At 50.2% G+C, this 22579-nt stretch overlaps 1 protein-coding gene across 1 annotated transcript in view; it reads right to left on the bottom strand.

Moving 5' to 3' along the window:
* Positions 1-22579, bottom strand: part of cno (adherens junction formation factor afadin) — a 46030-nt gene that overhangs the window by 1997 nt on the left and 21454 nt on the right. Inside the window, exons 11-23 of the mRNA XM_089551554.1 lie at positions 21126-21478; positions 19818-20045; positions 16941-17114; positions 16100-16239; positions 13515-13729; positions 10332-10432; positions 9714-9850; positions 6949-7246; positions 6737-6873; positions 5054-5117; positions 3381-3557; positions 2511-2603; positions 426-866 (exon numbers count right to left, since the gene is read on the bottom strand). Of these exons, the coding sequence (XP_089407680.1) occupies positions 426-866; positions 2511-2603; positions 3381-3557; positions 5054-5117; positions 6737-6873; positions 6949-7246; positions 9714-9850; positions 10332-10432; positions 13515-13729; positions 16100-16239; positions 16941-17114; positions 19818-20045; positions 21126-21478 (2558 nt within the window). The remainder of the gene's footprint in view (positions 1-425; positions 867-2510; positions 2604-3380; positions 3558-5053; positions 5118-6736; positions 6874-6948; positions 7247-9713; positions 9851-10331; positions 10433-13514; positions 13730-16099; positions 16240-16940; positions 17115-19817; positions 20046-21125; positions 21479-22579) is intronic.

Genomic DNA, 22579 nt, shown 5'->3' with positions numbered 1-22579 from the left:
GCGCAGCACCAACAAAGGCGCAGAAAATCTGTGTCAAGAGAGGCACCACCATGAACAAAGGAAGCCATGCGTACTATGCCAACAGGTCTCACTCCCATGGTACAAAAAAAAAGACACTTAAAAAGATAAAAAGGCAAGCAGAGAGAGGAAAAGAGAGAGCGAGCTGATCTTGCTGCACAAACCCTTAGTGTGTCTTCACGGTAATTAGAAAAAAGAATAAAAGCTGTGCAAACAAAAAATCACCCTTTCAATATGAAGTGCACTAAGTATTTTCACAGAAGCTCCCAGGACCTGGGTCCCATGAGCATAAACGTTCACTCATGGCAGCAGCTAGTGCATAGCACGATGCTGACACTGCCGAGCGCAACCTTTAAAACTTCCAATGCATGCAGAAAGCAACAGAGGGGCTAGTATAATAGACTTGCCTCGACAGGGGGTGCTTCGTTGAAGGAGACCTTCTTGGAGGGCGGTGGTCTGCGGTCAGGTGGGGGTGGCGGACAAGCCGGCAATGGCGGAGGCTGGTCTTCGTGCTGTTCTTCATGCTGCTGTTGACGCTGCTGCTGCAGCTGCTGTTGCTGGTGGTGGTGGTGCTGTTGTTGCTGCAGATGCTGCTGTTGCTGCAGCTGTTGTTGTTGGTGCAGCTGCTGCTGTTGGTGCAACTGTTGCTGCAGCTGCTGCTGCTGATGTTGGTGCTGCTGCTGCTGTTGCAGCTGTTGCTGTTGTTGCAGCTGCTGCTGTTGTTGCAGCTGCTGCTGCCGGCGCTGTGCCTCCCGTAGCAGCTGCTCTTCGGCCATTCGCTGGGCGGCCAGCTCCTGCTGCTTGCCGCTCTCCTCCAGCCGCAGCTGCCGCAGACGGTCCTCTTGCTCCTGGACAAGACGCGAGGCACCTTTTCTGACCACATTCTGCCATCGCCGCACAGTTCACAGCTACTGCTAGGCCGTGGGCAGGCAAAAACAATGCTGCCGCCAGACAGGTCCTATACACTGTAGGACAAAAAAATCCTCTACCCCTGATCCTGCCTCATCTCCAATCATGCCTGTCAGGAGCCCGAACGGCCACACTATCCCTCTTAATTTCCACTAAATCTACTGCACTATTTGCCTTTGTTTTTTTTTTTACTGACAAAAGAAGTGGAAAGTCAGTGCTCGCATTATAACTGAGTTAATATTATCGAACAACTGAGTCAATAATACAACATCATTGAATAATCGGGTCATTTTCGGCTGTTCAGCGAGGGAAAAAGTGACCGCCACATTACAATTGTGGGTGTGTTACATTCGGGTAAACACCAATTTTGTGCTCTGTCCAAATCTAGGCAGAAACAGTGGCCAAACAAAGTGAAAGGCTTTTCTTACAGTTTCGCGCTTTGATTTGTAGCCTCTGTGAGCTGCATTCTAATGATTAACATCATGCCACATAAAAAGAAGAGCCTACAATAGCACATGGAAGACATACCACATAGTTTTTCTGGATGCCTGAGCTGAGGTGGTGAGAATGACCTCTTTTGCAAGGTTCTCTGAGCGAGTGCCTGATTTATGGCGCACTCCATCAGCAGAACAGGAGCAGAGGCAACGAGCAGTGAGGAGCAGAGCAGTAGCATAGCAAGAGTGCAACTGAGTGCTCTCCCACTGAAACGTTCCGTGCTCTCCAAGAGCAGATGTGTTTGATGTTTCTTGCCACAACCAGCCAAAACCGCACATATTTGTGCAAATATATAGACTCTTTAGACGTTACACATCGTAACTTTTGCATTATGAAAGCAAACATCTCTCTCCGAACTCCTTTCTCCTAACTTCTCTGACTGGTCGCTGCCGTCTTGTCCAATTCGTGCCAAAGGATAAGCGACGCAAGTGCAATAACGCTGCGCGCATTCCACACGCATTCGCTGTCACTGCAACTGTTGCCCAGCGTCTCGAGTACTTATGTGATTTGACGAGGCTTCGCCGCTGCCATTTTGCGCTCACTCAACGGCAGAGGCTGAATATTCCATGCCGAGTCATTGGTGTCTTCTCTGCTTTCAACAGCGACAAATTCGCACTGATTATCACGCGAACTTCGGTCCTGAGTCTCCACTGCTCTCGCATGCACGTCAAGCCACAAATGACGAAAACAAGACAAAAAAAGAGGATATGACGTGTTTGCGTCACGTGACTTCATTCGTACTCCGCCTTTTGCGCGGGAGCAGCTCCAACTGCTTTCGACTGCTCTCGGCGTCGCCACACTGCTCCTGTCCTGCCACTGAAATTCGGCCGTGGCAGTCGAATTTCAAGGGAGGCATAATTCTAGAGACCTGTGTACTGTCACGGCCGGGATTGAACCCGCATCCTTCGGGTCAGAAGCCGAGCACCATAACCACTGAGCCACCGCGGAGGCACTACTGCCCCCCCTTTGCAATAAAGATGAAACATTAACATCAATATTACTGCAGGCCAAGGAAGCTAAGACTGCAGACTTCTGAAGGCCGGAAACCCCGAGATGTGCACAGGAAGGCGAGAGGCACAAACTCTCACCTCCAGATGACGAGGAGTAAGTGGCTGTTGGGCGGGCTCCCAGGCATGCTGGGAAGGCCGCTCCTTCACAGGTTGCACTTCAAGTGTCAAGTCCTGCAAAGGGGGAAGGGAGGCACATGAAATGAAGTCTCAGGGCAGACAGGTGTTGGCATGAGTAGGAGGAGCGAGGAACACCTACTTCCCCAGAAGCTGGCAGTGCCACCAATCCTGTGCTTCCAAAAAGCAGCGTGCGTAACAAGCCAGAGAGCAGAACATTAGCAAGCGCAGCACAGACACAGGAAGCAAGGTCAAGCAAGGAGAGCCTCTGTCACATAAGTCCGTTCACTCAACGGTACAGTACCTAAACTTTCGGTTTCACCTCCCAGCATGTCCAGCAGCCACTTCACACAGCAGTTTTGATTCGCAAGCATCTCAAACATGCAACCTAGAAAGTAACACATACCCAGGAGAGACGGTAAATGATCTATATGCCATTAATTTTGGGTGTAAAAAAAAAAACGGATGAGATAAAAATTTATTCTGAGCAAGGCAAATCGAACTGCTAAATATTACATTAAAAATACAGTGCTGATCCATGGTGCCGCTGAAGGAACAGTGGCAACTAATTTTGTATTCTTATCCACTAACAAAATTTCTCTTATTAGCAGCTAGGTGACGCTGCTCACCTAGTGTCATCATTATCATCACCACTGGGAAAGTGGGACGAAATCGCACCCGTCTTTCGAGCCAAGCACACAATCTGTTTATGCAGAACCGGACGGCAGCGAAGTGAGCAGCGCCGAACAGCCATGTTGCAGCCAATGTGGGCACATCAGAGAGAGAGAGACCCCAGTAGACAGGATGACTGCTCAGAGACGGAGTGCGCATTACCTGTTCCTCGTCGTCTTCGTCTCCGGCGAGCTCCTGTGCCCGCCGCTCAAACTCGCGCTCCAGCCTGAGAGCCCTCAGCCGCTCCTCCTGTCGGCTGGTCCGGTTGGGCAGTGACTCCAGCTCGTGCAACTCTTCGTCTCGCATCTGGCGCACTTCTTCCACTCGCTGGAGGCGTCGCTGCACATTCAAGTCTCGCATTAAGGACTCTCTGCCATAAAAATCGCCAAAATACTTCTTCACCACAGTTTCCATTTCAGAATTCTGCCTCTCCTCTGAGCACTGCAGACATGCTTGTACAGTCTCTTAGCATGAGCACTGGCACCTGTTTTTCAGCGAAGCAGTCAAAAGCGTGCTTCCCTCTCACACCTAGAAATCAGACGTAATGCCAACTAAATATTATCCTCAGTGACGAGCCTCCATCACATCTGGCAGAGAGGAACGAAGGCAACCAATTTGGAGATACAATAAATACTGATGAACTTACATGTTGTAAACCTGGAGAAAAAAAATAGATGATCAAAGATAAGCAAAGAAGCGGAATTAAAAAAAAAAAAAAACCCCGGGCATCCATATTTTGTGGTGAATGCTCTGTTACACAGAAAGGAGTCCCAAAAGCACAAGAATAAACAAAACTAGGCCAACAAAGTCCAGTGCGCAAGCTTCAAGTGCGAGATCACGTTGATAATGTGATCACAGTGGCCTCTGCCAAGGCTTGGATGCCAGTGCAAACCATACACGTGCATCAGAGGTGTGGCAAATCTCTCTCTCTCTCACGCACGCACGCACACACTCACTTTTGTTGTGCCCGCACCGTTGCGCCAGTACATGTCAGCCTTGTCCCTTTAAAGGGTGCTCAGTGTGCTTCTTTTTAATTTTTTGTTTTCCCCTACCAAGACAGATCTCGTAGAACTGTACAGACGCACAGAAAACCAAGGAGGCCCATTAGCGAATATAAAAATGCATTGAATGGCTTTTTTGATAGTTCGATAGTATTCCGTATGCAAAAATATGGCACCTAAGCACACCTTTTCTAGTTTGCCAGCAGGTGAAGCAGGTGGGACACATGCGTCCACCTGCTGCACAAAGGGTTGAGGACAACTTGCTGCACAGAGGGACCGCTGAAGAGAGTTTTGGGGACTTCTCTCGGGAAAAGATGTACACATGTATGGTGCTTTTACATGAAACTGAAACTCTCACACACACAGCCAAAACAGCTGTCCCAACTATACATTCCTTTAGTTTTGAATCAGCCCCTCAACGGACTTGCTCCTTAGGACTGCGCTGCAGACCATGAACCCTACTGTCTTAAACCAGACTGTCGTCAATCATTAGACAAAAGTCCAAGCAGAAAAGAAACTGTTGCCTTTGCAACAAAATCCTAGCTATGAAAGCAGCTGTGTGTTTTCACCTTTCTTGTTTTCATCCTCATTTATCACAACATCCCCTTGCCCTTTGCCATAAAGCCTACACAAACAGAATGCCATTATCAGCCCGGAAGAAAAAAGAAGGTTTAACTGCCACTTTCAAAATTTTAACCGCCCACGATATCAGCAGAGAAGACGACTACGAAAGCCCCGCCCCCCCACACGCCTTGGCCAAGCAGGTTGAATTGCAGTGTCAGTCCCTCTCAACGACCTCGCCTCAGCCAGGGACTATCCCTATCAAGAACTCACCATCTCCTTCTCCTCGCGTTCCCAGGGGGACGGGCTGGCCACCTGCGATGGATCTCGGGGTATCCTGCACATAGGGCCACACACGTGCACTTGTCAATTTGCTGTTCGTGGCCAGGCTAAGTACAAGCCACAAACACTGAACAGGCACAATCCGTAAAGTGCAGTGGAATTCAAAGGAACTAAAAAACCTGCTACTCCATGCACCACTAATCAGAGGCACCAAGCAGTGCTGAACACCTGAACACAAGATGCGCAGCAAACATCAGTCAAAGCTCCAAATCATTCATTTTGTGCACGTCATAGTTGTGTGCACAACCACGTGTTTCGGATTCAGAGTGCTGGAGACGCTGCGGTGCGTCTTATTCGAGGTACATCGTTGCTGGTCGCGTCATCCATCGCTCAGCAGCAAAAGCTAGCGCAGCGAGCTACTGAAGCCTTCGATGTCAGCATTTCGCAAGCAAGCCGGCAACAAATCTCCGAGGTCACGTTTGTAGTTGTTGCTGCCATGCTACCACTGACACAGACAGCCCCATCTCCCATTAACCAAGCCTCACACCTCGCAAGCCAATTTTGCCTTCTTCACATCCTCCAAAGGCAGCGCAGCCTCGCAGCTGCTTTTCTTGGCTTGCCGCGTGCCCAGGCGCGGCGGCACGTAGTCTGAATTAACGGGCCCCGTTTTACACGAGACCAAGTCGTACACTTTGATTTATCCAAAAATTTGAATAATGAGATTTGAATTAATGACGTTTCACTCTATACGAATTACTGGCCATTTCATAAATAATTTTTATTAAACATGTGCCATCGTTACTTAATATATTGAACGCGGTTTGCCATAACATGGATATGTCGAACTGCTGAGCACCAAGTTGTGCCTGCTTTCCCTCATGACACGAGTGACTAGTGATGATGCGGCAAGCATTCACGCCATGGTTTGCATTTCACCCTGCTCATTCTAATACCAGACAAGGGAATAGAAAGAGGTGCTCGTTATGACATAAACGACTGAAGATAACAGTCACTGAAACCATGAAGCATAGAGGATGTCTTTTTTTAAAATTAATTTCGCAGTTTTTATTAATGGGAGATTAATAAAAGCAGAAGAAAAGCCACCACAGGAAATTTAGAGGCATGAACAACTGGTAATCAGGTTGCCGGCACCCGTTCGCACCTGTCAACGTGCCCTGCAACCAGCAGCATGGTCGATCTAGGCTTCCAGTAGTCGTCCTGTGCTCATGTTGACTGTCACGGAGGAAAGGAAAATGGCGAAAGCTTCTAATCTGCAGTCCGATTTTTTAAGCAATACTGCCGGAATGCGGGGAGGCTACCCTAACCGGTGCTTGGCTCTTGGTTTCTTGTGATCTCTGCAATCCCCGCGAGCGGCTTCGAAGCAGCACTGAAACTTTGGAAAAGGTCCCTCCCAGTTCCCATCCTTTCAATGATTCAATTGCGCTTCTCCTGTGCGAGTGTTTGGCGCAATTTTACATTATGAATTTCAGCAATAACCGAACTATTTTACGAATTTTTACCTGATCGTTAATATGATGTTCAAATGTAAAGACATTGGTGGCCTCTACTGGCATCAAAATGAGCTCTGCGCTGTGCTCTGGAAAAGTCTGTGAAAGAGTAGTGTGCAAGCCCCAGATAGGACTTCTGTACTGATACGGTCACAGTCAAGCTCACCTGTTGTTTGGGTGGTGCCCATTGCTAGTCTCGGGAGGGGGAGGTGACCGAACACTCAGTCCCTGCGGGTGCTGCTTTGTCGGGGGCTTTGTGATCACTGGAGGTGGGTGGTGGTCCCTTTCCTCTCGTCGCCTCACCTGAGGTGAAACAAACACCGTTGGTGCAATTTCACCTATTTTCTGCGGGGGCAGTGCAAGGGTGCAGCCGCTCACCTCTTCCTTCATCTCCTCCATTTTGGCCTCCTGTCGGAGCAGGTCCCTCTGTGCCCTCAGATCCGGTGGGGGAGGGTGGGGACTCCAGTGCACCGGTTCGGATGCTGGAAGGGGGCCACCCACCCCGCCCCCATGGTGCCCCACGGCCAGGGAGCCCAGGCTGCTCACGTACTGCTCCTGCTCCCGGGGGCTGACCAGCGTGGAGAGGGGCCGCGTGCCTACCTCGGGCCGTGGGGGCGCACCGCTGCCACTCGACACCGGCGGACTCCACGGCAGCGGTTGCGACCCATGACTTGGCCTGTGTAGCCGCCACATGCACACACAATGGCCACTGGTAAGCACAGTCAAGTGCGAATTTCACTCACGTGCTGTCATGCACTCCCGACACACGTCACTCCTATCATGCCAACAACATTTACTTCCCTGCCCTTCTGTTCCTTCCCAACACTAGCCCGCCTGCAGCTAGAGCCCTCCTGTCTTCATCCTCGCATTGACGATGATTGATGATGATGTGGTAAATTGGTTTTTGAGGAAAGGAAATGGCGCAGTATCTGCCTGACATATCTCTGCAGACACCTGAACAGTGCCATAAGCGAAGAAGGGAAGGTGGGAGTGAAATAAAAAAGACAAAGAGGTGCCGTAGTGGAGGTCTCCTGAATAATTTCGACCCCCTGGGGATCTTTAACGTGCACTGACATTACTGACATCGCACAGCACACGGGTCACTTAAATTTCGCCTCCATCTAAACGCTGCCGCCGCGGTTGGGTTCGAACCTGGGTACTCCGGCTCGGTAGACGAGCGCCTTACCAATGAGCCACCACGGCTTTCCCCTTTTCAGCGGGTGGGCAAATGCTTTGAACCCTAGCCATTATGTAGAAAAAGTGCAAAAAAGGAAAAGCATGAAAAGAAAAGGCAATGCGGGAGTACATGCACTACACACGTGGGTCACTACACCATGCGTCCGAATCATCACATCCTGCACCACATGCACTGTCACCTACAACGCCTATGAAGCAGCATTGTCTGGTCAACAACCACCACTGGCGCAGTGTCTCTATAGTGACTACCAACGCTTGCTTGGCGTGTCACAGGCAGGGGCTGCAAAGCCCAGCACTGGAGGGGTATTAATGCCCTCTGGGTGAACTGAATCGAAAATTCTTTATTTTTCTGGAGGGATAACCCAGTGCAGTGGACCACAACGTGTTCAGCACTTTCCTGTGTTCCTTCGCATGCTCAATAGAGGCTGCCTTGTACAGGCATTCTATTGTACAGGCAGAGGCATTCTGCCTCTGCATAACAGCACGCACACTCACTCATTTGCCATGCACTTTCACACCAGCTGCACTGGCCGATACTAAAAAAAAAAAAAAAGTTAAAGACACTTCCAACAAATGACATGAACTAAAAAGGTGTGATGACCACCCCCATCCCTCTGCCTGGAGGAGTGAGAAGATGCCTGAAGCCCTTTCAGAAATGACTCGCTATCTGAAGCTCCAAAGAGGTACGATGCCTGAAGCCCTTTCAGAAATGACTCGCTATCTGAAGCTCCAAAGAGGTACCGCTGTCAGCTTATGACTGCTTGAACCAGTCACAAAAATTCTGACGGCACAACTGAGAGAAAAACAGCACACCACAACTCCTTTTCCAGGGTGGCCACAATACCATATAAACGCGTGTAAGGGCCGCACTTCTTTTTCCAGATTCGGGAGCCAATTTTCGGGGTGCGGCCCATACACGCGATTTAGAAAAAAGAAATTAAGCAAAAACACAGCAATTGGGGAATGAACGGCATTTATTCTACGTTCAGTCGACACTCGCGGAGTATTTCGACTCTGAGCTGGTGTTGTGCTCTGGTGCACGCTCATCCCAAAGAAGCCGCGCAGCATGCCCGCTGTCAACGCGTAGCCGTTGTTCCGCATTTCCATGACTAGCAGAGCAGTTCAGGAAACTCACACGGCTCGCCTCGGAAAGCGCGTTTTTTGCAGCTTGTGTTTCTCAATGCACCCTTTTGATTGCATGGTCATCGGAGGCACTTCTCGGCCACGTCGAGTTCCCTGTCCGCCGCACGCTTGCCGCGTTCGAGAGCTAAATCCCAGCCGTGTAGCTGATAAGGTGCTTGCCCATCGTGCTAAAACTGCATTACTCAGCGGCAGCACGCGAAAGCCACAACTATGACCTTGCAACTACTGCCACGCGCTAATCCGCCATAAAAGGCTGGAGCTGGCGATACTGATGCTGATTAGATAGCGGGAAATCGCAAGGGGGGGGGGGGGGGGGGGGGGAATTGACGACGATGATGATGGCTGCGGCCTCGGGCGCCATCCATGGACGGTTTTTGGAAGCTCTTGTGCGCGTGCTTGGCCTCCGCGATCGAGCGTACCGTTGTTCGCAGCCGGAGCCGATCGCGGAGGCCACGACGTGTGCATTTAGAAGGCTATTCCCGCCTAGGTCATGAAAAGTTTGGGTGCGGCCCTTACACGGATTTATTTTTTTTAAAACATTTCCTTCGGGAAAACAGGGTGCGGCCCATACACGGGTGCGGCCCTTACACGCGTTTATACGGTATGCCTGCTGCATCTCCAAGAACAGCTAACCAAAGATATGCTGCAATGACACCATGAAAGCAAGTAGGGAATTTAATGTCCGTTTACTACGTACACGGTAAGGACAGAACCCCAGCCGTTATTGTCACTGTGCCTCATAACACACTGGGGAAAGCAATCGAGTGGATTCCATTCTCCGAACATGGGAAACATGACCTTACCTGCTCACTGGTGGAGGTGGCTGCTGGTGTGGCTGGTGCAACTGGTGCGGGTGCTGTGAGTGGTGCGGCTGTTGGTGCTGCTGTTGGTAAAGGCCAATATTCTGGTACTGGCGCTCCTCCAAAGCCGCTTGCCTTGGCTGCAGGGTAACGCAGATGAAACAGGTGTCCTTGAAGGTCCTTATTCTCGAGCATTTCATTTCCTTGTGAAAGACTTCTGTAGCAGTTTTATTATCACAGTCCTATTTTATGCAAACCTTTCGAATTAACGCCCAAAGGTGGCATCATTTAGCTAGACCTGAAAGACTGCAAGACCTTTCAATACTTTCGCAAATACATTATAGTGGTCTGTAGTTTCTGATGGTGGAAATCTAAAGTGCCATGCGAGAAGCAAGCATAGTGTTAAAATTTAACAATCAGTGCAATGTGGTGACCCTGGACAGTGCCATATTTGTCTGAAAAGACATCAGGACACGTAACTGTGTACACCATCATGACTGAAATTTAGCATGTTGATCACAAACCCCAACAGCATCATAGACATGTCTCACAAGTAAAGTAACTTTGCCATTCACTCTGCTGACTGATGTCAGCCTTGGACATGCAGCTGCGGCCACCTACCGAGTAAGAAGGCCCCGGAGGAAACCCACGCGCCGGCATTGTCATTGAACTGCCAGGCGCCAACTGCTGACTACTGCCACCATCCATGCCTGCAGAGCCACCTAAAGGGGACAGAACGAAGTCGCAGTTAGTGGCGTTCTTGAATTGCTCTGTCCTGTCATCCTTGTTCTTGTGGTCACTTTCTCTTTGTGCACCGAGACACTGGAAGAATGAAAAACATGGCTGCCTGCCCATTTAAAAGCCAAGGTCAGGCTGGCCGACTGCATCAAAAATTGAAGATGTTCACAGGGGTTGCTACGCACGCAGCACAAGTAAAAACCTCGATAATTCATCCTATTTGAATTCAAAACCCTGGATAATTCAAAGAATTTCTGTGGTCCCAAAATTTCTGAAGTAAATTTTACTCGTTAATTCAAAGCGGCAGTATGCACCAGCCTAGTTACCGTATTTACCCAATTCCAACGCGCCCCCGATTCCAACGCGCACCCAATTTACGGCACCAAAAAAAAAAAAATTTTTCAAGCCCCGATTCTAACGCGCCCCAATATTGGTAATAATAAAAAAAAAAACTACAAGCCCCGCTTCTAACGTGCATGTGACTTCCACGAATGAAAATAATTTGCAACCGTTTTTATATTTTAAGGGGAGATGCGGGTGAAAAAACCACGATTTTTTTCGATAAAGTCGATTTTGTATTTTCTTGCGTTTTGTATTCCCCCAAGCCTCTTCTTTTATGTGTAAAAAAATCAAAGCCGATAATCAATGGGAAGTTAGTAAAAAATACAATTAAAGCACTCGCGGTGGCTCGCGAAAGTGCGAATTTGACCGAATTTCGGGAACGCGGCATTTCGCTCCACGGCGTCGCCCGCTCTTGAATATTCGCGGGGAAGTAGGCCTACCCATCGTCTACGAGAAGCCACTTCGGCAGCGGCGCATTCTTGATAAAAATACGAAAAAAAAAGATCGTTTCCCGCCCGAGTCGAGCGTCGCGACTGGCCCTTCAAATCACGTGGTACGATCGGAGCCGTTCCATTGGCTACGAGCATTCCACCGCACGGTCGGGCGCAGACGCTCTTTCTTCGTTCTGCCGCCACCGAGACGTGAACCAACGCTTCTGCCCGGGTTTTTCTCCTATCTCCGCTATGGATGTGACTGAGAAACGAGATTTTCGCTCACGCAATTTCCTGACAAAGCATCAGTATAAAGGAAGACGCCCCAAGCGCAAGCGGAGAGCTCCGGTTATGGGAGGTTCGTCTGCTGCTAGGCGTAACTGCGGCAACGGCGATGCTTCTTGCGGAGCATCGATGACTTCGTCAGTGCGTCTGAGCGAAAGATAAAGATCTTCGACTGTAAAAACGGGCGCGGGAGCGCTGTTATCTGTGAGATCGGCATGATGCACGACCTCGTCAGCGGCGCGGCGTGCCCCGCCTGCGGACGATGTAATCTCTGTCAGAGAGTCGGCCGCAAAACAGAAAGGAGTCTCATCGTTTTTGGAACTTTACCGCCGAAATGACGCGTTTCCGATAACCGTTGTTTCATCAACATATTCTTCGATCCGCGTATCTTGATCGTGCAACGGCAGTGATGAGGCGTCCGCCCGGGATACCGCGGCAGTGCACGGGATACCGTCGCCGTGAACGCGGTCCGTGGTCGCTGAGCACGCGACCAATAACAAGCGCCACACCGGTTGAAAACGGCTCCTGCGACGCAGAAAACGACGAGCAAACGTGCTCCCATGTTTCCAGCAGTTAGTGAGCTCCCACATCGTATAATGGCGATGACGATGGGCAGCTATGGGGCAGTTTCGGTTTGCACTCGAATCCAACGCGCATGCGATTTTGAGACGTATTTTCCCCGAAAAAAGGTGCGCGTTGGAATTGGGTAAATACGGTAATTCAGAGATCTGTGGTGCTATGTTGGAATGCCCGATCTGGATTCTGCAGCAAAGCGGTGAAGTGACAGCCCCTCTGAGCTGCATACGCGGTTCAGAGTGGCCGCCTATGCGGCTGAATAATGCAGCTGATGTTCAATATGCGAAGTGTCCCAACCCCAGTACCCCCCCTTCCCCTTTTTTACTTTTAACTACGAACTCGGTGCTCTTGGGAGTGCCGATAGTTGATGGAAGGGCTGCTGTCCCAATCCTGATGGCACTGCCACTCGGAACAACAGCACTTCCAGGGAGTGTCGGCAGCTGATAGAAGAGCCGATGCCACTCCCGCTTAGTTTCTCTTTGGCTCTGTTCGGTGCACCTGACTGCCAGCCACGCTTTACCAGTTTTTGAAGTAGTGCTACCATTTTCCTTTCCATAGCTCACTGCGTTGTCCTCGACTGTAGCATGCATTGGCAACAGTGGTGGTCTGTGGGCGATCACACAGCTACAGGATGCCAGAGAACCACCTCTCTGACAACACACTGGTCTTTGAGACCAAAAAATGACCAAAAAATCGATTTTCAAAAAGTGACAATTGTGGAACCTACAGCTATTATTTTCGAACTGTGCCAATATTTTACTCCAAGAAATCAGCATTTTAGCCATAATATTAAATTCAGACCATCGTGTGGGCTGAATTTATGCAGGTCAGAAAATTTAATGGCATGAAAATTTTGGACCTCTGGGTGTCTTAGTATGTCGATATCTCAACATCTAGGAGAGACAGAGATGTCATATTGCTTGCTAACGGAAGCTCAAGGCACAGTGTGTGCAATAATCGAAGCAGATTTGTTCAATCGCACTTCAAAAATTTATAATTTCGCAAAGTTTATCGATGAATTACATTCACACCTTGAATATTGATATCCCAAGTGCTGTAAAATTACTAATGAGGCTAAAATGAAAAAATGGTTTTGATTATTGCACTTTCTACTCACCATACTATGTAGCCACGGATTAAAAATGTTTTTTTTATTGAGCAGTTTTTTTTTTGTGCCGATGTACTAATGAATGACTATTTAAAATTAATTATCTTTGGAACCGACTAATTTACGAGAAAGGTAATTTGATTGTTGAAATCAGTATAAAAAACTGAGCAAGGTGGTACAGTTTCATTAGGACTGGACTAAAAATAAGGAAAATAGGTCTAAGACCAGTGTCCGCCCTTCACAGGGCCATGCAACATCGGGGCCTGATCTCCACACAAGTGCTGCACAAGCACGAATGTTGAGAGAGAGAGAGACACCACATACAGTTGAGGGCGGGCACGCTCTTGCTGCCCTGGATGCGGGGTGGCTCCTCGTGGGCCAGCCGGCCGGGGATGTCGCGCTCGCTGAGGCGGCCCCCCCGCTGCAGCAGCAGGGGTGAGGGCTGGCAGAGCAGGGACGCCAGGCCCTGGTGGATGGCCCCCTGCTTGGCCACCTCCAGCTGGACTAGGGGGCCCGTGCGAGTCATCAGCTCAGCCGCCCTGCAACAGCCCCAGGCAAGTGAGCAAGCTCCCCCCGCAAGCACATGCATGCCACTGCAGCAGCCACAGTGCTCCTAGTTCTCACCAGCTCACTGTGGGGCTTGAGGGGCAGAGAGGGTCTTTGGAAAAAAATTGTATTAATGAAGTCACAGTTATGACATCTTCAGGGAACATGTATTTTTGAGTGCAGATTCCAAGCATGGTTGGTTGGTTTGTTGGGGTTTAACGTCCCAAAGCAACTCAGGCTGAGAGACGTCGTAGTGAAGAGCTCCGGAAATTTCGACCCCTTAAGGTTCTTTAACGTGCACTGACATCGCACAGCACACGGGCCTCTAGAATTTCGCCTCCATCGAAATTCAGCCGCCGCGGCCGGGATCGAACCCGCGTCTTTCGGGTCAGCAGACGAGTGCCACAACCACTGAGCCACCACGGCGGGGCAGATTCCAAACATGCCATTTAATTTCATCTAGAACAAGTCGTTGAGCACTTATGCCAAAATGTTATGTAACTTTCTTCCGAGAGGTTTAAACAAATTTCTACACAAACCGAGACTACACCATCATCAACAGCAGGCACCGCAACACGTAAGACGTTGACGGGACCGCACAAAGGCAGACTTCGCAAATTGAAGAACAAGTCTGAGTTTGTTCGCAGCGAACGATGCAAGGGCTTCGCCGTCACTACCAATGCAATCCAGATGAAAGCGATGGAGAATGCAACAAGATTAGATTCTTCGCATTGTGTTTCGTGGAAGCCGGCGGTGGGTGGAGCATATGATGAAAAGAAATGGATTTTCTTTGAGATGCCGGACAACAATACGCCAGAAGCTGCCAGCTGATTTCGAAGAAAAAAACTTATTGCTTTTCAGCAGTACATGAAGCTCCGCGGGGAACACAGCTACGAGCTCAGCCAGATCGGCAACGTTGATGAGATGACGGTGTATTTTGACATGCCAAGGGCATGCACAGCTAATGAAGTAGGAACCCAAGAAGGTGAAGACGACAGGGTACAAGACGCAGCGTGTCACAGTGATGCTGTACATAACAGCTTACGGCCAAAAGCTTCTGCCATACATCATCCTTAAAAGAAAAAACATGCCAGAAAATGAATGTTTTCTTAAAGATGCCACGTAAGAGCCCAGGTGGATGACAGCAGAGCTCATGTCCGACTGGATTCGAGTCCTGTGGCAGCAGCACCCGAGAGCATTGTTCAGCGGACCTGCATGCACGTTGGTCAATGCTTCTGTCGGACGACCCCGGCCGCGGCGGTTGAATTTCTTTGGAGGAGAAATTCTAGAGGCCCGTGTACTGTGCGATGTCAGTGCACGTTAAAGAACCCCGGGTGGTCGAAATTTACGGAGCCCTCCACTACGGCATCTCTCATAGCCTGAGTCGCTTTGGGACGTTAAACCCCATAAACCAAACCAAACCAAACCGTTTCACAGCCATCTTACCCTCGAGGTAAAGACTAAGCTTTAGAACAGCAATAGCGACTTGGTTGCAATTCAAGGTGGTATGATGTCAGTGCTGCCAACCCTCGACGTTTCAATCGAGGGGTTGCCTATCTTGTAATCTTCTACAGGAGTACGAAGCTAATCTTCGACAGGAGCACGAAGAGAGGGTACGGAACCCTGACCGGAAGGAGGCGCCGACGGGAAAGCAGCAGAAAGGCTCCCCGTCAACCATAGCAAGGTGGATTTCAGATGCGTGGAAGCGGGCACAAGTCGATGTTGTGCCGTTCAAGCAGTGTTGAATTAAAAACCACTTCGACAGAACGGAAAACAACCTGCTGTGAGATACTGAGAGTGGCTGAGTATCAGACACAAGCGGTGGGTTCACTACTGTGTGCATTTTGAATGTTTGCCAAATAAAATGTTATTTCTCACACCTGTCACATCGAGGTATTGCTGTGAAAATCTGTGTCATTTCAGATTTTTCGAATCTAAGCACAGTGGCTGCTGCCCCAAACTGCTTGATTCAAGCTCGGGTTGACGGCCGACAGGTATCACGAAGCCCTAACCACCAGCTTCAAGAACAAATGAAAAAAAAAAAAAGTATTGCAAGGGCCTCTCCTAAATTGTTTCTTTCCTCTACGCTGATATGTGCTACCGTCACCTTCAGGACACAGGCATGGGTCCACCTCACCAAAGTGAAAGGCTTCCAAGAGCATCTTGAGCCCCAAGATGTTCTCCCAAACGCAAGCAAAAATTGATCATTGCCCAAAGGATTACCCTCATCTTAAAAAATGTCCGCTGATTGTAGCTTTCCTTTGTAGCCATTTGGCTACACTCAGGAGGATGACTGAAGCCTGCTCCACCTCTGGGGATTCCCGTGGACAGTGATATGACCAAACAAGGCTGGGTGCACTCACTTTTCCTGAGACACGCCGACCAGAGAGTGGCCATCCACGCGGAGTAACTGGTCACCAGCCTGGAGGCGGCCATCCAGGTCGGCTGCTCCTCCTCGGACCACACTCTTAACATAGATGCCCAGTTTGTCTTGGTTGGAGCCCTGTTGCAGAGGCAGGCAAACAGTGGGCATCCTTGAAAAAGTGCCACAAGGCAAGTGCCACAACACTGCGCTTGTTCTGCACACTACACACAAACAGGTGTTCGGCACTGCACATCGATAGCAGGCGTTCCTCTACACATAACCGTGTAATAGCCAATACAGAATGAACACACATATACGACATAACTTCACTAGCGAAAGTATGAGACACCAGGAGAACAACACAGGACAACGCTGGCGTTGTCCAGCGTTGTCCTGTGTTCTTCTTCTCCTGGTGTCTCTTACTTTCGCTGGCGAAGTTATGTCTGATGGACACCATCTAGCCTACATGGGTACCTTGTTACACACACACACATACTGTGTGAACTCGTGTAAGGGCCGCACTTTTAAAAAAAATTCTGGTGTGAATTCTGGTGTTGCGGCCCTGACAGGGGATTATATGGTGTGCACGCATAAAAAAAAAGAAACAAGACTGAAAGAACAGGCAACATGTGCAGTCGTAAGTGTTTCTTTGCAGCTGTCCTGATGAGAATAAATTTTTACCTTTCACTCTGCCTTGCCTTCACGGCAACAAATGCATTAATAATACAGTAAAGGCTCGTTAATTTGAACTTAAGAGGGGCACTGGTCTTGAGAGCCGAAAATTTGCGAAAATATCTATTTTTCGATTTTGTCATATTCGAATTCACTGGCACCCTCACCCTGGCAGCCACGATGCTGAGCCCCATGCCGGAGGGGCTCTTCTTGAGGGTGAGCGTGACTATGCGGGGGCCCAGCACGTCCTGGTCGCACATGTAGATGGTCCAGTGGCCCAGGGAGGTGGGCTGCAGCGTCAGCCGGCACAGGCCCGCCAGGCACAGGGGCTGCAGAAACTCCTGTGCCCAACCACAAGGAGAGATTAGGTCTGGTTAGGCGAGTTGGTGCCGTACACTAGCACAAGCAATGCAGGCACCAAAAAAAAAAAACATCCTCGATTCCCTAGCATAGTTTTTGCACGGAGTTTCTCCCTGTCAGCTGTCCACTGGCATTATTAATGTGACAGCATTAAGCATTAGAGATGTTGTCACACCAAAACCCTGCTGATGACCGGTGTCAGGCGGCAACCTAAACCCAGTGACACAAAACCCGACCGATGTCCAGCATCATGCAATACACTGATTAGTCGTTTAGCTTCACTGATGAGAATCACATTTCTGATGGCGATATCATTCCAATGAAATCCAGTCTGCTTCCCTGTATTCCCGAGCGGTGTCGTTGCAGCACATCAATAGCAGAAAGAGCATCGTGAAGCTCTGGGCGAGGGCAGTAATCTTCTGGCGGGTGCTCCTCAGTGGCACCAGACACCGGCACACCGGAAACAATTTCAGAGTCCAATGGGCTAGTTGTCACTACACTGTCATTGACCATAAAAAATATCCTCTAAAGTGCCAACTCCAAGCGCCCTTCCTGGGCGTACGGGCCCATCGTCGGCGCTCTTGGAGTACGCCAGAACTGGTCTGCACATGCGCACTGCAGGAGACGCCGGCGAACCTCGGCGAGGCGCCGATATCTGTCCGTGCTAGATATCAGCGCCAGTGCATGGGCGCTCGTGTACACGCCAGAATCCGGGTCCGGTTTACAACAGAGGACCGCAGGAGTCTCGGGGACTCTCTTCTTCATGACTTGAGCCTCTTTCGGATTCCCCGAACTTTTATTCGTGGTTTAACTGGTCCTTTCAGCGCTCCTCGGTCCCTTTTCTTCACGGCTTGAAATCCTTTCCGAAGCCTGCTCCGGCGTTTGCCAAGAGCGCCGACGCTGAGCGCGTATGCCCAGGAAGTGTCGTTGGAGTTGGGGCTGAAGGCAACTCCTGTTGGTGCAGCATCTGGAACATCGGTGAATCCTTCCCAGTGTGGCCACGTCACTGTCATCTTGCACCGGATTTGCTTCAGCGGACCCAGCTAACCAGGATAAGACCGTTCGTTCAGCCAGTACGTTCAGTCACCGTCTCTCTGGGAGATGTGGTGGCACTTTACTTAGATGGTATGCGTGCGGTGCACTGTGCTGCCATCTTTCTGTGTTTGTTTCCTCTCTCTCTGTTTCTCTTTTCTGTTATCTCCTTTCCTTTCTAACATCTGTTCTGTTCGATAAAGTTCAATCTGTTCTGTTCGATAAGCGTTAATAAAGTACGACCTTGATTATAAGACTTTCAAGGGACCACATGAAACCGTCACATAATCGAGGCATCGCATAACCAAAATCTCGCACAACTGATGCATTCGAGCAGAACAAATGCACCTTCTACTCTGGCTGTCAAAACATCCGAGACCATGCAGCCAGGCCTTTCAACGTCGGTTAGGTGGCTTTTAGACAAGGTGCGCACACACACCTGTCACGAGCGTTAAGGTGACTTAAGCGTCCCCATATTTTTTGCTTGGTTTAGGTTGGTTTATGGGGTTTAACGTCCCAAAGCGACTCAGGCTATGAGAGACGCCGTAGTGGAGGGCTGCGGAAATTTCAACCACCTGGGGTTCTTTAATGTGCACTGCCATCGCACAGTACACGGGCCTCTAGAATTTCTCCTCCAAAGAAATTCAACCGCTGCGGCCGGGATCGAACCCGCGTCTTTCGGGTCAGCAGCCGAGTACCATAACCACTGAGCCACCGCGGCGGCATTTTTTATTTTTTTTTGCCTTAATCTGCAATAAATTCCATTTGTGCCAGCACAGATTCGCATTCCCTTGTTCCTAGCAGCACAGCTTGCGATGGTTGGCTTACATTCTAATGTGCTTGTGGGCAAGGGTGGACATGGCGATGTGACCATCAGCTGCCGAAAGAACACGCATCTCTTTCATTAGACACTTTTAGTTGGCCGTACGGTACGGCGTTACGTACGCAGGAGCGTTGCGGGTCACGAGTGCGCATGCGCAGAACGTTCCGTACCGTTGGGCCGCTTGCGTGCGTACGCACGCATCGTGTTGTTGCGTGCGTGCGCTACGGGCACGTTACGGGTTGCGTTGACAAGATGGCGGCGCCCAGCTCGCCCGCTTCGAAATAAATACACGTTGCCGCTGCATTCTCCGACGGGATAGCTCGCTCAAATGGTAGCGGTTCACTTTTATTTCGCACACTCTCACCCACACGTAGAGGTATAAGTAAGTGATAACTAGCCCTGGCTTTTCAGTTCGATTGTCGATTTTCAAGCTCTTAGGCCTAACCTGTGTTTACATCGCAAGAACGACACCTGGCGAAGCAGTTGCCTCGCTTTTAGTCATTTGTTGCATTTTGTTCTATTTGCATAGTTTTTCTTCTTCGAACGAAAAAGGCTCGCAGTGCACTCACCCTAGTTATCAGTAATTACGGATGAAAATTTCTTCAACATAGCGTTGATGTGCTTTGGCGTCTTGTCACTAGATGGCGCTACCGCTTAAGCGTGCCCGTGAGGGACGCTACGGCACGGGCAGTTAAAAGTGTAGTGCTCACGCTATTTGCAGCATACGCAACGCAGTAAGCAATGCGTGCGGAAGCTTACTGCGTACGCCCCACTAAAAGTGTCTATTCACAAGACCACCGGGCGAACAGCAACGGTTCCAGCCACTGACCTGCAGTCCTGGTGGCACGCCTCGCACCGTCTCGCACGAGTACCCGTCCTCGGGCAGCAGGAAGGGGAGGGCCAGCTGGGGCTCCTCGGCCAGCTGCAGCGGGCGCCCTTCCTCGGCCAGGCGGGTGTCTTCCCCCTTGCGCGCTTCCCGAACCAGGGCCTCCACTAGGCCCGGCCCGATCTGGTCGCCCGGACTCAGAGGCTGGAAGTGCTCCAGCAGGTGCCGCACCTGCCACACAAAACAGGTCGTCAGTGGCGAGCACTTGAAGCTGTGGAGACTGGCAAGCAGCTAAGCAGGGCCGTTAAAAAAAAAACGAGAGAAAGTGCAAGAAAACTGCGACACCTGCAGCACTGTGCCAATTCGGTTGGAAGGATCAGTGACAGCGTGCAGGCGAAGCGTTCACGCGTGTGTGCAACAAGCAGGAACTTAAATTTTCTACATGGGTAGCTTTCAGCCCCACACATTGACGCTTTAAAGGGGCTGCGAAACACTGCTTGGGGAGATACCAGCTATACTTCAGGTGGATTCTTTATGTCACACAGATGCTGACTTAAAAAGAATTACAGGAATCGATGCACAGGAACGGGAGTTATTCAATGAAGAAATTTCAAAATACAAGCAAACAAAATGCTGCCCTCAACTCGATTTTGGCGGGGCTTCCCACTCCTATTTCGCTCTCCCGATGACAGCACCTGGCACAACCAATCAAAACAGCCTGCCAAAGCACGTTGCGGAAGTTTGCACTCCATGGTTGCCTGCTCTCTGTAACTCGTTCTTGCTGAGACTGGCAGCGACGTTTCCATGCCAGAGCCCCTGGTGGTGCATTTTTATAATTTACTTGCTTTGCAGGGCTTTTATCTAAGACAAACAAGTTGTTTTTGTTGATCTAATATAAAACGCAGACAGGTGACAAAATGTTTCTCTATTTATTCACACAATTTGCAGTATATTTACTGTTTGTCCAATCATCAAGCTCACGCCAGGTGATGTCATATCCGCTGCTGAAACCCGCCACTGTGTGGGGACACCATCAGAGCCAGGAATTTGTTTTTGGGAGGACATTGAAATATTAAAAAAAGGAATATACGCGGTGGTACCGACGCTAATAGCACCATTGTAACTCGCTGTATGCGATCAACAGGCAAAACAGTCAACTAAGATAGTGTTTCTGGGCGCCCTTAATACATTTTCCGATCATTACGGTTTGCTGCCACATGCCTCGCACTTCCCTCAGCACAGCCCGCGTCCTGAAGCCTCACTGTTGCAGCCCCAGCACACATCCCAGGTAATAAAGCCCGATGACGGCACCTGCAGGGAGTTGAGCTTGAAGCAGGCGTCGGCCAGCAGGGGCAGGTCGTGCTGGGGGTGGGCCTTGGGGGCGGCCAGCAGGTGGGCGGCCTGGATGAGCCTCGCCAGGTGGCAGTCGGCGGCAAGCTCCAGGCCCTGCTGCTCGGCCCAGGCCACCAGGTGGGCCAGCCGCCGCTTCAGCAGGGCACCCGTCGGACGGCACAGCGGGGGGCGGCCGTGCAGCAGCAGGCTGTTGAGCAGCCACGCGTTCACATGGTGGAAGAGCCACGAGAAGAGCTGGATCGTGAGCGCCGCATTCACCCGGCAGCGCCGCAACAGGCTCATGCTGCTGGCCAGCACACCCAGGGCCTCGCCTGCAAGGAGCCACAGCACAGGACGTTTGACCTAAACATTTGACCAACACTGTTCCCACTTCGAGTTATTGATCAATTCGCTCTCGCCCTACCATAAGCTTGCCGTCCCGGTTAGCTCAGTTGGTAGAGCGACTGCTCCGGTGAAGCGGTGGTCCCGGGTTTGAACCCCGGACCAGGACGAATTTTTCGTTAACCGCGAAGTTTCTGAGAAAGCTGTTTAGCTTTCCTTTGTAGCCGTATGGCTGCGCTTGGGTGGATGCCAATGAGTAATTACTCCCTTATTACAAATCTACTCCACCTTGGGGGATTCCCCTAAACATTCGACCGAGCACAGGACGTTTCTTCACTGTTCCAGCGTTGCAGACATTCTCAAACTAAGTTCCTTGGAACCTTGCCCCAAGGTTCCTTAGAGTGCCATTCAGCCGTTGTTGAAATGCAACGCTGCACAGAGGGAGACTCGGGTAGGCGCCAAAATTGATGTGCACAGAACGAGTCCGAGAGAAGACATCACCGTAGCAGTTTCAGTTGAGCTTTGGTTCACAGGGAGGGAAATAATTAGTAATTGGATAGCTTAAAATATATGTCTGGTAAATATCAGTACTTCAGCAACTAGTGCAACGAGCTTCCATGGCGTTAACCTAGTCAGAAATTTCGGGACTACAGACCGCAAACAGAGTAAACTTCACTGGCTTCCCCTGACCTGGTGCTTAGCTTAATTGGGGTGAAATGCTTGGGGAATGGGTCTTTGACCCCACCTCGAGCAAACAAAAACACCTTGTGCCACCGACCTGGTGCTCGGCTTAATTTGGGTGAAATGCTTGGGGAATGGGTCCCTAACCCCACCTCGAGCAAACGAAAGCACCTTGTGCCATGGAGCTCTTTGGCCGCAGATGCCCTTGCACCATAAAAATTCACTGTCATCATCGTTTTCTATATAGAGGTGATCAACGAGCGAAAACGCTGGTGCACTCACTGGTATCAGCCAACGTGCACGGCTGGCGAGCGCACCTTCTAAGCGCGCCACGCGTAGTTCGCTTGTCAAGCGGGCGAGGAGAATCGAGCAGGAAACCACCGAAGGTGCCGAGGAGAGTGTTGTTAGTT

Source organism: Amblyomma mixtum, chromosome 7 (genome assembly GCF_055824585.1).
Source record: "Amblyomma mixtum isolate Tamu chromosome 7, ASM5582458v1, whole genome shotgun sequence".
NCBI classification, from domain to species: domain Eukaryota; kingdom Metazoa; phylum Arthropoda; class Arachnida; order Ixodida; family Ixodidae; genus Amblyomma; species Amblyomma mixtum.
Note: the sequence above shows the minus strand (reverse complement) of the source record. Positions and strands in the feature narration are given on the sequence as shown.